The sequence below is a fragment of the Danio rerio genome, chromosome 5, assembly GCF_052040795.2.
Source record: "Danio rerio strain M-AB ecotype USA chromosome 5, GRCz13ab, whole genome shotgun sequence".
Taxonomy (NCBI): Eukaryota; Metazoa; Chordata; class Actinopteri; order Cypriniformes; family Danionidae; genus Danio; species Danio rerio.
Genome location: NC_141025.1, coordinates 9,021,837 through 9,035,744, shown reverse-complemented (window position 1 = coordinate 9,035,744; position 13,908 = coordinate 9,021,837). Strand labels below are relative to the sequence as shown.

The 13,908-nt window shown below is 41.1% G+C and overlaps 1 protein-coding gene across 1 annotated transcript; it reads right to left on the bottom strand.

Annotated features, from left to right (window-relative positions):
• LOC101886901 (serine protease FAM111A) lies at positions 1-13,862 on the bottom strand. Its single transcript, XM_087253199.1, has 5 exons — positions 13,716-13,862; positions 11,751-11,818; positions 11,610-11,672; positions 2,012-2,077; positions 1-1,881 (listed from the first exon to the last, which is right to left on the bottom strand). Exons 2-5 carry the CDS (start codon positions 11,802-11,804, stop codon positions 133-135), a joined length of 1,932 nt encoding a protein of 643 aa, XP_087109325.1. The 5' UTR covers positions 11,805-11,818; positions 13,716-13,862; the 3' UTR covers positions 1-132.
• Positions 13,863-13,908: the final 46 nt, after the last annotated feature.

The following is a 13,908-nucleotide window of genomic DNA, read 5'->3' as shown; positions in this document are numbered from 1 at the left end:
GAGTTTTTTTAATATAATTAAAATTTTTTAGGGGAGGGGGGTGGGGATTTACGCCCCTGCGTGTAGATGAACAGTCAAACTGCAATGAAAAAGATGTGTTTTTGAAAATACCTATGTTCATGTGGACAAGGCCTACTGTGACAGATGTGACTGTCCCTTATTTTGCAAATCTTTCATTTCCACATCATTGTCATCCAAGTCAAGATTTTCAGAGAGCAACTTCAAGATGTCAGATCTCCCATTTTTCTTGGCTTGTGTGTCGATACTTTCCAGAATGGGCTGCATGGAATAGCAGTACTCCAAGATGCTCCTGGTTTTGCCATTTTCTCCTTTGTACACATAGCCACCAGTGTGCATGCCAATCAGATAACAGTCCTCATCAAAAACTGGAGAGCCGGAAGATCCGTGAAAGAAGCACGAGTCATAACTGATCTGGTTTTCATGTATTTGCCATTTTTCTGCTAAAGACTGTTGTGTAATCACTTGAATGAACTCAATGTTTTTTAATACGTGTTCATTTGCAGCCTCTTGTATATTCTCTTTCTCAATGATGAAGCAGGGGTCCATTTTCTTGATTCCTCCATCTGGATGTCCCACAATGCAGATCCCACCACGGTTAGGAGGAGGGCCATGAATGTAGCAATTGAGCAATCTAGGACAGTCGGCAACTTCATCAGTGTCATCGAGTTCGAGAAGAGCGAAGTCAAGATGCCTGAACATGCTGATCGATCCATGAAAGAATGCTGCAACGTCTGGCTTGATGGACACACTCTTGGTCTCTTTTGCTTCCAAATCTTCATAACCAAATACTGCTGTGAAGGTCTTTGAAAGCTTCCTGGAGAAAGGGTCAAATTCTCCAATAACATGAGCATTCGTTAGGATGAATCTGTCAAAGAGTAGAAAGCCAGTTCCCTTGGCGGATCCTTCCACTCGAATCTGACACACAGAGGCAGAGAGTCCCGTGAGCTGCTTCACCTTCTTAACTTCCAAAAAACTCTGAACACTTTTATCATATTCTGCTCTGAAGAACTTCTTGACCTCAGAGTTGTTCTTCAGGTTCTTTCGCTGCTTTAATGTCTCGAGTAAATCTTTAAACTGAGCACGAAGAAATTCCAGAGTCTCTTTGGAATTAGGAATTTTCATACTATGACCTGGACTACTTGGTGTTTTTTCTGTTTCAGTGCTGAGTACTTGGGGGCTCTGGTTAGCGGTTTTCACCAAAGTAGTGGTTGAAGCTACGGCACCTGATTCAGTCTTGAAAGTACCCAAGCCAACCTGACTGTCTGTCAGGTAAAAATCACTGATAACTATTGCCTGAAAGTGCTTTTGATGAATTTCATCGACAACGTTTGCCATTTCATAGATTGTCTCACTGTCCATTTCACTGAGAGCACAGCATGTGTACATATCATTAATAAATCTCCCGTCACGCTCAAGAGCAGATATTATACGCTCTTCTTTGAATGCGTACACACAAACATCATCAACGTTCAGCCTCACATTCTTGTTTTTCATCAACAGTCTTATTTTCGGCCCTCCTGTTGTTCGAATGTAAAAAGTGACTAAATTGTCAGGCTCTAAAACATCTGAAGTTGGTTTTTGTTCTGAGGAAGTATTTCCATCATTATTGATGAACATTATTTTTAAAACCTCATCTCTGTCAATAAGACAGCAGGGGAAATCTCTCTTCACAGCAGCTCTAGGAACTTTTTCTTGGGATCTCTGGATGATTAGTTCTTTGTCTGTGTACTTCTTTAAAATATTCTTGAAAATATTGCTAGTATTAAGAGCCTCAATCACAGTCATGGATGTGTTACAGGTCAGTGCATGTGTATTTTTTTTAAACTGAAAGTTGAAAGTGTGCATTTCCCTTTTTGCATTCTGTTAATTTTAAAAGAAAGAAGTATAAACAAAAAGAACAGTCACATACACATTTAAAGGACATCTTTGAATAATAGTTGTATTAAATGAATTGTAAATTTAGTGTTGCGTGACATATACTGTACTGTACCTGTGGAGGATCATGTTTTGATGGATCCACTTCAGCCTCTTTCTCTCTTGAATCATCCGTCCTTTTCTGTGGGAATGCCAGCAGTAATAATGTCAATGTTAATGTTTACTTATTGTTGTCACCAGTATTGTATGATTTTAATCTTCCTTGAAAAAGCAATTCATTATTAGAATAATTAATTATTACAGTGTCCATTTTAGTCAGTGACAATCATATAGTTTCCTCGTTTTCTGTAGTCAGCAAACACTGAAACATTTAAAGAATTTCTTATATGCCATGCAGTGATATAGTGTGAGCATTACAATAGTCCAGCCTGGAGTAAATAATTCCTAAATAACAATCTCCAAATCCTTAAATGAGCAAGTAGAGGCAGAAGGGGCCACTTGTACTTTTAGGGGGCACACTTTAACATACATCACAAACTACTTAAACAAGTATTTAAAGTCATTTTATTTCATGCATCACTCTGCAGTCTTTACGAACAAGATTATCTAATAACTTAAACTCAAAATAACCTTCCAAGTTAATTTATTTGACAAGTAACTTTGTATAGTAGTAGGATAACAGGTTTTTTAACATTCAAGGACATCAAGGCACATTTTTGCACCATGTAAACTTTAACAGATACCGTTGAAGTAATTTTTTTTTTGCCCTCCCATTAATTTATTAAAAATGTAAAATGTTTTCCAAGTGATCTTTAACAAACCAAATAAATTTTCACAATATTTCCTGTAAAACAAAAATAATTCTTCTAGAGTCATAATAAGTCTTATTTATTACAGTTTGTCTTGAATAAAAGCAGTTTTTCATTTTTTTAAAAACTATTTTATGGTCAGTATTATTATCCTCCTTAAGAAATATTTATATTTTTTGATTGTCAACACAACAAAGCAGTTATACAATAACTTGACTAATTATTCTAACTCTAAATTCTAGATTATTTTTAATTCTAAATTCTAGCTTCTAAAATATCTAGTAAATAATATGCACTAACTGTCACCATGGGGGCGATGCGGTGGCACAGTAGGTAGTGCTGTCGCCTTACAGCAAGAAGGTCGCTGGTTCGAGCCTCGGCTGTGGGCATTTCTGTGTAGAGTTTGCATGTTCTCCCTGCGGCCATGTGGCCATGGGTTTGCATTGGGTAGGCTAAATTGTCCGTAGTGTATGAGTGTGAATGAGTGTGTATGGATGTTTCCCAGTGATGGGTTGCAGCTAAAAGGGCATCCGCTGCGTAAAACATATGCTGGATAAGATGATGGTTCATACCGATGTGGCGACCCCAGATTGATAAAGGGACTAAGATGAAAAGAAAATGAGGAATTATTGATATAAATATAGTTATTAGAAATTACAGGGAGTGCAGAATTATTAGGCAAATGAATATTTTGACCGCATCATCCTCTTTATGCATGTTGTCTTACTCCAAGCTGTATAGGCTCGAAAACCTACTACCAATTAAGAATATTAGGTGATGTGCATCTCTGTAATGAGAAGGGGTGTGGTCTAATGACATTAACACCCTATATCAGGTGTGCATAATTATTAGGCAACTTCCTTTCCTTTGGCAAAATGGGTCAAAAGAAGGACTTGACAGGCTCAGAAAAGTAAAAAATAGTGAGATATAATGCAGAGGGATGCAGTACTCTTAAAATTGCAAAGCTTCTGAATCGTGATCATCAAACAATCAAGCGTTTTATTCAAAATAGTCAACAGGGTCGCAAAAAGCGTGTGGAAAAACCAAGGCGCAAAATAACTGCCCATGAACTGAGAAAAGTCAAGCGTGCAGCGGCCAGGTGCCACTTGCCACCAATTTGGCCATATTTCAAAGCTGCAACATCACTGGAGTGCCCAAAAGCACAAGGTGTGCAATACTCAGAGACATGGCCAAGGTAAGAAAGGCTGAAAGACAACCACCACTGAACAAGACACACAAGCTGAAACGTCAAGACTGGGCCGAGAAATATCTCAAGACTTGATCTCAATATCTCAAGATTTTTCTAAGGTTTTATGGACTGATGAAATGAGAGTGAGTCTTGATGGGCCAGATGGATGGGCCCGTGGCTGGATTGGTAAAGGGCAGAGAGCTCCAGTCCGACTCAGACACCAGCAAGGTGGAGGTGGATTAATGGTTTGGACTGGTATCATCAAAGATGGGTTTCTGGGGCCTTTTCGGGTTGAGGATGGAGTCAAGCTCAACTCCCAGTCCTACTGCCAGTTTCTGGAAGACACCTTCTTGCATTCTTTAAGAAAAACATGATTTTCATGCAGGACAATGCTCCATCACACACGTCCAAGTACTCCCCAGCGTGGCTGCCGAGAAAGGGTATAAAAGAAGAAAAACTAATGACATTGTTCACCTGATCTGATCCCCATTGAGAACCTGTGGTCCATCATCAAATGTGAGATTTACAAAGAGGGAAAACAGTACACCTCTCTGAACAGTGTCTGGGAGGCTGTGGTTGCTGCTGCACGCAATGTTGATGGTGAACAGATCAGAACACTGACAGAATCCATGGATGGAAGGCTTTTGAGTGTCCTTGCAAAGAAAGGTGGCTATGTTGGTCACTGATTAGTTTTTGTTTTGTTTTTGAATGTCAGAAATGTATATTTGTGAATGTGGAGATGTTATATTGGATTCACTGGTTAAAATAAACCATTGAAATGGGTACATATTTGTTTTTTGTTAAGTTGCCTAATAATTATGCACAGTAATAGTCACCTGCACACACAGATATCCCCCTAAAATAGCTAAAACTAAAAACTACTTCCAAAAATATTCAGCTTTGATATTAATGAGTTTTTTGGGTTCATTGAGAACATGGTTGTTGTTCAATAATAAAATGATTCCTCAAAAATATAACTTGCCTAATAATTCTGCACTCCCTGTATAAAAAAAAAACTATTATGTTTAAAAATGTGTTGTAAATAAATCATGTGTTAAAGACTCGTGCGTTATGTCACAACTGAAAACAAAAATGAATGAAGGCAAAACTAAACGAGTTGAATATTACTTTTACGTAGGCCTGACAGAAAACTAAACTTTATCAACGTGTTACATCAATTCTCCGGTACTTGCCGACTGTTTGTAAATTCAAAGCTACATTTTCTAACATAAAACTATGTATTTTTCGGAAAATTTCTGATTAATAATAGCCTCTGCATAGCCGAGGACTTCCTATATTCATTTTTTTTAAAAATTGCTATTGAAAACAGAAGTTTATTATGATCAACAGTGGACATTTTGATAAAGTTTTTTTGTTACCTGTGTCAATTTGGGGCTTAACTTCTAACGAATGCGATAAACGCTCTGGTTACCAAAGTAACCCTCGTTCCCAGAGGAGGGGAACGGAAATGCTATAGTTGATTTTTAATCCAAGTATGGGGATTTCGTTCAGAAAGCCAATTGTCTGAAAGAGTATGTAAACAACACCAATGAAATGCCAAATTAATTGGCAGCGTCAGCTTGCGCACCTGATGCGTGTTGCAATCAATTTAGCATAAAAGCACAGCAAAACCAAGATGAGGCATCCTTTTTAAGCTAAAGAGACTGATACCTACAGCTAAGGGACAGTCATCATGGGGATGCAATATAGCATTTCCGTTCCTCTCCTCGGGGAACGAGGGTGACTTTAGTAACCAGAGAATTTCCATTCGGATGGGGAACTTCAATGCTATAGTGGATTTTTAATCCATGTATGGGGAAATGTCTAGAAAACGCCACAATGACTGCACCTTACCTTCGACTCCGATGAAAGCATAGCTAGGCTTAGCATGAGCGCACCTGCATCATAGAGAGGTGCAGTCTTCCAACGAAGAAAAAGATTTACAGATTTAGATATATTTTTCGGGAGCCGCAAGCGTCTAGATCATTTCTAGGAATTTAAATACGACAGTACGTTGGGAAAGCGTGCAGTCCCGATAGGGACAACGCTGCGGAGGCTACCTGCTACCCAATGGGGAGATATGATGGCAGAATATATGGACTAGCCCTGAGAAGGGGGAGTGCGCATATAATAAGATGGTTAGCAGAGAGGGAAGACACGGGTCCATCTGTGAGGGGGTACTGCACCGTGGCTGAATATATGGGATCACATAGCGGGCACCTATACCCAAAACGCTGGCTGAGCAGAGGGCAGACCAACAACGTAATGGGTCAGCGAGTGATTACTCTGCTTAGTCAGTGCTGGGGGCCTCGGAGGAATCTGCAGGGCTCACCTAAGCGGGGAACTTTACTGACAGAGTGAATAAGTGCCTGTATTTCTGTGTTAGGGAGAATGGCACAGCAAGCGTGTTTCAACACCTTAACCGAGTTGTTTCCTCAATCACCAAGGGTTACCTAATACCCTTGAGGAAACCGGCTCCCACGACAAAAACGAGTGGACATGACAGCAGCACGGTGACAGCATTAAATACAGAGACTTAAAACTATTACTTTAACACATTTGTGCCCAATAATGGGTTTTATTCCTGTATCGCGATCGCGAATTAATCTTTTTAACCAGATCTTCTACATGAACTGGTTGAACTAATTCACCAAATCGACTCATCGGTCTCAAGACAACGTCTCAGCCGGCCCAAATTCCAGAGTCACTGACCGAAAGTGTCTCCATGTCCACGACCCTCTTAATCGTTGCCAACAAGACCAGCAGAGCTGTCTTCAGGGACAAAAATCTTAAAGATACTGAATCGAGTGGTTCAAAGGGATCTGTACGCAGGCTCGTGAGAATAAGGACGAGATCCCAAGATGGCATGAGAGGTAGGCGGGATGGATTAATTCACCTAGTGCCTCTGAGGAACCGGATGATGAGGTTATACCTTCCCACAGTGCTGCCAGCCACCGCGTCATGATGAGGGGAGAAAGCAGCCACGTAAACCTTGAGTGTGGAGGGCGACAGCCTGCTCTCCAGCTTATCCTGGAGGAAAGAAAGCACAACGCTGATCTGGCAATTTCGGGGGTCGTCTCTGTGAGAGACGCACCATTCAGTGAATAGACTCATTTAAGGGCATAGGGGCACTCAAAGAGGGGGCTCTAGCCTAAGTGATGGTATTAACCACCGCAGTCGGTAAGTTACCCAAGTCTTCCTCGAGTCTAAGGACCACACGTGGAGGTTCCAAAGATCGTGGCGAGGGTGCTAGATGGTGCCCTGTCTCTGAGAGAGTAGGTGCTCTCTCAAAGGGATCTGCCAGGGGAGGGCCGTCGTGAGGAGGGAGAGCTCTGACATCCAGGTCCGGTTGGGCCAGAGGGTGCAACAAGCAAGACCTGCTCCTCGTCCTTACTGACCTTGCACAGTAACTGTGGAGCAGGCTCATTGGGGGAAACGCATATTTGCGCATGCCCCGAGGCCAGCTTTGGGCCAGTGCATCCGTGCCAAGAGAGCCCTCGGTCAAGGAAAAGAACAACTTTTTCATTTGAAAACACATATTTTTGTCTCCGTTTTGCCCTTCTGTTCACACTGAGATGCGTTTTAAGGAGACAAAAACGTATAAATTTGAAAACGCCATTTTCGTGTCGTAGTTTAGACTGTGAAAACGGAGTCTTTCGAAAACGATGATGCGTTTTTTGTCATGTGACACAGTCATGTTACTAATTTGTTTACTTTAATTTCGTTGTGATTATGAGTTTAGTCATGTTGGTTACTGTGAGGGTAAGCAGCGTCACCAGCAGGATACTTTTCTTTAAAGCGGTCCAGTATATCGGCGTATTTGTTTTGGCACGTCTCCCAGTCTACATTTTCACTCTCTTTCGCAACTTTGTATTCATTGTGTTACTCGGCGCAGCAACTCAATTTAAAGTCAGTACATTTAAAAAATTCTGTGCTTTTCCTTGACATTTTGCCACAACGTTTCAAAGAGCCGGAAAGAAAATAAACGTCAGGCGGAAAGGACGCGTGCCGAATCGTCTTACGTTTAATGCATGGGCTGTACAGGGTGAAAGCATTTGTAGTCGTTTCAGTGTGGATGCCAAAGTTTTGTAAAACGAATAGAAATGACAGTGTGGACGTGAAGCGTTTTTAGAGGAAAACTTTGTTTTCAAATTTATCCGGATTAGTGTAGACATGGCCAAAGGCTGCCGGGAGAGCGCGTCGGCTGCACGGTTGAGCTCGCCTGGAATGTGAATGACGTGTAACGATTTCAGCCGCGTATGACTCCAGAGGATCAGATAGAGGGCGAGCTGAGACATGCAGCAAGAGCAAATACCCCCATGTGGTTTATATACGCCACTGCCCCCACGCTGTCCGTCCTGACCAGCACATGCTGCTGCTCCAGCACTGGAAAAAAACGCTGCCAACATCTCTATGCGATTGATATGCCAATGCAACTGGGTTCCTTTCCACAGGCCCGCAGCTGCATGTCCGCAACACACAGCCCCCCAGCCCATGCTGGAAGCATCTGTTGAAACAACAACATGACTGGATGCCTGCCCTGGAGGCACTCCAGCTTGTAGGAACGAGGGGTCGTTCCAAGGGCTGAGGGCGCGGCGACACAGGGCAGTAACAGTGACTCGGTGTGTGCCCGCGTGCCATGCGCGTCTGGGGACTTGATCGTGAAGCAAGTGCTAAATTGGTCTCATATGGAGTAATCCGAGCAGCGAGACAGCGGCTGCGGATGCCATATGCCCCAGGAGCCACTGAAATAATTTCAGTAGGCCTAGTATTTTGCTGTCGAACTCTCTCAGACAGTTCAGCATTAGCTGAGCGTGCTTACCGGAGAGGCACACTGTCATGGTGACCGAGTCCAGCTTCTGAAGCCTCGGTCGACCTGAAGCCCCAACAGGTGGAGGTGCCAGAGCACCTTGTCTCTGTGCATAATCAATTGCTCCCGACAGTGGGTTAAAATCAGCCAGTCGTCAAGATAATTGAGTATGCGGATGCCCGCAAGCCGAATGGGCGCTAAGGCACCCTCCGCGGCCTTGCTGAAGACCCGCGGAGACAGAAAGAGCTTGAAGAGGACTTTGTATTGCCAAGCTCGACCTTCGAATGCAAACCGCAGAATCTGAAAGTGGCGTGGAAGAATGGAAACATGGAAGTACGCATCCTTCAGGTCTATCGCTATTAACCAATCCCGAGGACGAACGCACCGGAGGATGCGTTTCTGCGTGAGCATTCTGAACGGCAGCTTGTGCAGACAGCGGTTCAAAACGCGCAGATCTAGGATTGGTCGTGACCCACCGCTCATTTTGGGCACAATGAAGTACGGGCTGTAAAACCCGCTCTCCATCTCGGCTGGAGGGACCGCCCTGATTGCATCCTTTACCAGGAGGACAGCAATCTCCTCTCGCAAGACCGGAGCGAACAGGGAGCTGACCCTGGTGAAATACACACCCGTGAACTTGGGGGGTCGATTTGCGAATTGAATCGCTTAGCCGAGTCTGATTGTGCATATGAGCCAATGTGAAGGGCTGGCCCGCTCTAACCAGGCAGGCAGAGCTCTTGCTAATGGACTTATTACTACAACCGCTGACGTACCAGCAGTGGGGCAGCGCGGAGTGGGTGTGCTGATCCGGGAAAAGCGAGGGTCCCGCGGAAGAGCTGGAGGCGAGAGATTCACTCTCACCTCGCACCCAAGTTCTGGAGGGGGGGCTCGAGGGCTGGGAAAAAGGATACCGTCCTCCCAGGACCTGTGAGCCACTGGCGAAATGCACAGAACCTGCGAGCTGAAAGGCATAGCGCCCCGGACTGGCAGAGTTCGGGCTGTCACATCCGGGGAACTGTCTTTATTATTGTCTTATGACATTGTGTGCCTACTAGGCAATAACTAAATGCACTACAGCATGTTACGTTAACACACACACACACATCCACAAATTACATGTAAATGCTTCAACTTTTAACAGCATAATACTTACTACTGTTGAGTACTTTTAAAATGCTTACTTTTTATTCCTACTTTGAGTAATATTTACAACAGGTACTTTTCCTCTACTCACACTACATTTTTAAACAAGTAATGGTACTTTTACTTAAGTATGGTTTTTCAGTACTCTTTCCACCACTGTCGACTATAGATGTGTGCCCAGCTGAGTCTGGTTCCACACTAGTTTTTTTTTTTTTTTCCTTCTTATCTGTCAGTTTATGAACTTTGTTTCTTGACACTGTTGCTACTGGCTTGCTTGGCTGGGACTGGTGGAGCTTTACATAGGTGAAATTCCTCTTTCGTGGATAAGCCTTCAGCAGTGAAATATGCATTAGGTAATAATTTATCTTAGCTATGCTATAATTATTTTGTGAAGAATCATGTTAGATAAATATTAGCAAATAAACAAAAAAAACTAGGGCAATGCAGTGGCTTAGTAGGTAGTGCTGTCTACTTGCAGCAAGAAGGTCGCTGGTTAGAGTCATGGCTGGGTCAGTTGGCGTTTATGTGTGAAGTTTGCATGTTCTACCTGTGTTCGCGTGGGTTTCCTCCAGGTACTCCGGTTTCCCCCACAGTCCAAAGACATGCGGTACAGGTGAATTAGGTAGGCTAAGTTGTCCGTAGTGTATGAGTTTAAATGAGTGTGTATGGGTGTTTCCCAGAGATGGGTTGCAGCTTGAAGGGCATCCGCTGCTTAAAAACTTGCTGGATAAGTTTGCGGTTCATTCCGCTGTGGTGACCCCAGATAATAAGAGACTAAGCCTAAAAAAATGAATGAATGGATGAATGCATGAATGAATTAGCTAGTAGTTGGTCTTTACTACTCAAAATGTTACGTTGAGATCACATGATAATTTGAAGTGCTAGAAAATAACACTTATTAAAACTATTACAATATAAATGTAAGTACATTAAAATATATATATGTTCTACCATATACCATAAATCTATGTTCTGTCTATCCAGGTGGTTCCTCGCCTTTGTCCTCGCCTCCAGCCTCCAAGCTATGGACTCCACCTCGGCCCTTCGACCCCAAGACTCTGTGTTGGCTCACTCCTTTCTCATTTTCTCCGTGGACTATCAGCCCACTATAGCTCCACCATGCTCCCTCTGTCCTGCCGGCTGTCATATCATGATTCTATTGTTTCTACTGTATGTGTTGTTTCCCGTGTGTTTGCCATGTGATTTCCCATGTGTTGTGTTCCTTGTGCTTGTGTTTATTTGATGTGATTGCTGTGTTATATCATGTGATTCTTTTGTTCTGTTTTATTTCCCGCTGTTTGTAATGTTTTTTTAGTTCCAACTGTTTCTCCCCTGTTTGTAATCAGTTTAATTATGTCTTGTGTTTTTATACCCCTGAGTTCATTTAAGTCCTCGGTCCGTTATTATATTGTCATTCCTCTTCCTTTGTGTGTTCCTGTTCCTGGCCAGTGAGTGCTTTTGTAAATAAATTTTTGATAATTCCTGTGACCCATGCTTTTGTGAGAGAGCTAACTGTGACAGTAACAAAGTGTTACCCGTGACTTCAGTTTGCCATTATACCCCTACTTTTTTTGAGTTACGGTGTAAAGCAGCATTCATGCTCTCAATTACACACTTCAAATCCTTTTAACTCTGCTCAAATTGTTGATGTATTTTCCAACCCAAATTATTATGTTTCTCTATAGCGCATTTTTGTACTAACATATTGCATATTGAAATACGCCTTTTGTTTCATAACCTAGCAAATATCACAACAAATAACCTGATTAGTGATCCCAGCATGTGAAGACTCCTCATTTTCACTGTCTGTGTTAATCTCCTTTTTCTGAAAGACAGAACATTATCAATGACACAGAGTTTAGGTTCAATCCAAACCGAGAGAACAAGAAAAACAGCTACTTACAGGACTCAGAAGGTCTGTCTGCTTCAGTTTTTTGTTGGGTGGCTCTTCAGACATGTTTTGATCACTACCTGTAAAGAGGAAAAATAATAGTTAGCCCAACAGAGGATGGTTTGTCTGTGTTTTTTTTTTTATCTCATCAGTGTTATGTTTAAAATGAGTACAAATTTAGTGGTTTGATATCAGTTGATTGTTACTGAAGTTTTTTTCTAAGGAAAAATATGTTAAAATATGCAATTAACTATATTCTATCCCAGCAGCAAATTTTAGTAAGATGTTAGCATTATGCTAAAACACATTAGCAACAGGCCTGCTAGCACAATACTGTCAGTCTGTCCATTCATCCAGCTCCCTGCCTAGTCAATTCTAGTTCAGTAGCACTGCCTGTATATACAATATATCACTCTCAGTTCTGTTGCTCCCTAGATATGCTATTATTTTTGGTGAAGGAATGATGTTAGATGGATGTACTTAGCATGTTACCATTTACTGAATTTGTTAGTTACGTATCTACTAATATAAAGTTGAGATCACATGGTAATTTGTAATATCGGTAACACTATAGTCTAGGTCATAATTCATGCCATTAACTACTGGCTTATTACCTGCCCGTTTTTAAGATATTAACTGTTCATTAGTAGTTATGAAGTATGATCTTATGCTGCATCTCTAATCCTATCCAAAACCCATACCCTACTTCTACCTTACTAAATATTAATAAACTGATCATTAGTAGTTTATTAATTTAGTTGTGTTAGTTAATAGTTTGTTAATACCGTGACATAAACTTAAGTGTTGTCACTATGGGCCCTATCATACACCCGGCACAATTATTATTTGCTACTTTCAGCTTGGCGCAAGGGTCATTTTGAGGTGTTGCACCACGCTTGCTGCCAGGCACAAACTGTACTCCGTAGCTACCTGGTTCTAACTTTAATTATTTAAAAACATAAAGCGTATTAGTTCAGTCTAATCGTGAGGAGGCTAGAAAGTGTCGCTCTCTTTGTTTCATTTCAGTCTGTCCACACCCTTTAGGAAATAGAAAGCGGGTACTTCTGATGCCACATCATAACCATTGTTGAGTCATTTGAATTTTACCCTGTGGGCGCCACTTCTTACAAAGATTTATTTTGTGTTTGAAGTGGTAACTGTTTTGTGTTTATGTCATCAAAAATGATAGTGGTTGTACGCTTCTTTAATTCAAAGGGATTATGTGAATTTGTAATGTTGATTTTATTTTAAAAATGTATACGCCCAAAGGATCTATTTGTCTATCATTAACAGATATTAAAGTTTTTATCCAGTTCATTGTACTCTCTGTATACAGTATATTGGTCTCGGTTTAGATTACTGATTATTTTGAATCATGGATTATGTTCGATCAATAATCCCACAAGTTTGATCTCTGTTTACTTTTCACTCTGCTCTTAAATTTGATCATACTATTAGATATTATTGAACTTATCTAGTCATCACACATTTTTTTGTAATTTCCACATTTTATGAAATGTTGTATTCAATAATTTCAATCATGTTCAGCAAAATATACTTTATAGTTATGAGAAGTTAGTTTACAAGGTTTAACAATATATAAAATGGCATGCAGAAAACGTTAAGATAAAGTTGTATGATGTAAAGCATTATTAATATTCTAAAACAGGAAATGCTTTTAAAATTCTCAGATATTTTGTAATAGAAAATGTCTTCAAAATATTAGCTATTACAGTAAAAGTTAAAAGTGTATTATAATGTATTTTTTTAAGTTGACATCGCTTGTGATTTGTTTAATTGTAACTTTAAACAAACCTCAGTGGATAAAATACAATTCTAAGGAAACACTTGACTGAATATTTAAAGTATATGGCGAACAAGTGAAAAAAATTTGGCCATATGTAGTCTGTAAAGATTTACCCACGGCAATCTGAAATAAAAAATCCTTCTCGCTATAAAGAAACAAGGAAACTTTACCTGTTTGTCCGAGAAAATAAGAGTTTCTGGGCGCCTTCTTTAATGTATCTGCTTTCTATTTTTTTCCCCACACAGAAGTCCACCGGCCGGCAGGCACAAACTACTCCGTAGCTACCTGGTACTAACCAAATAATTAAAAAACATAAAGTGTATTTGTTCAATCTAATCTTGAGGAGGATGGAAAGTGTCGCTC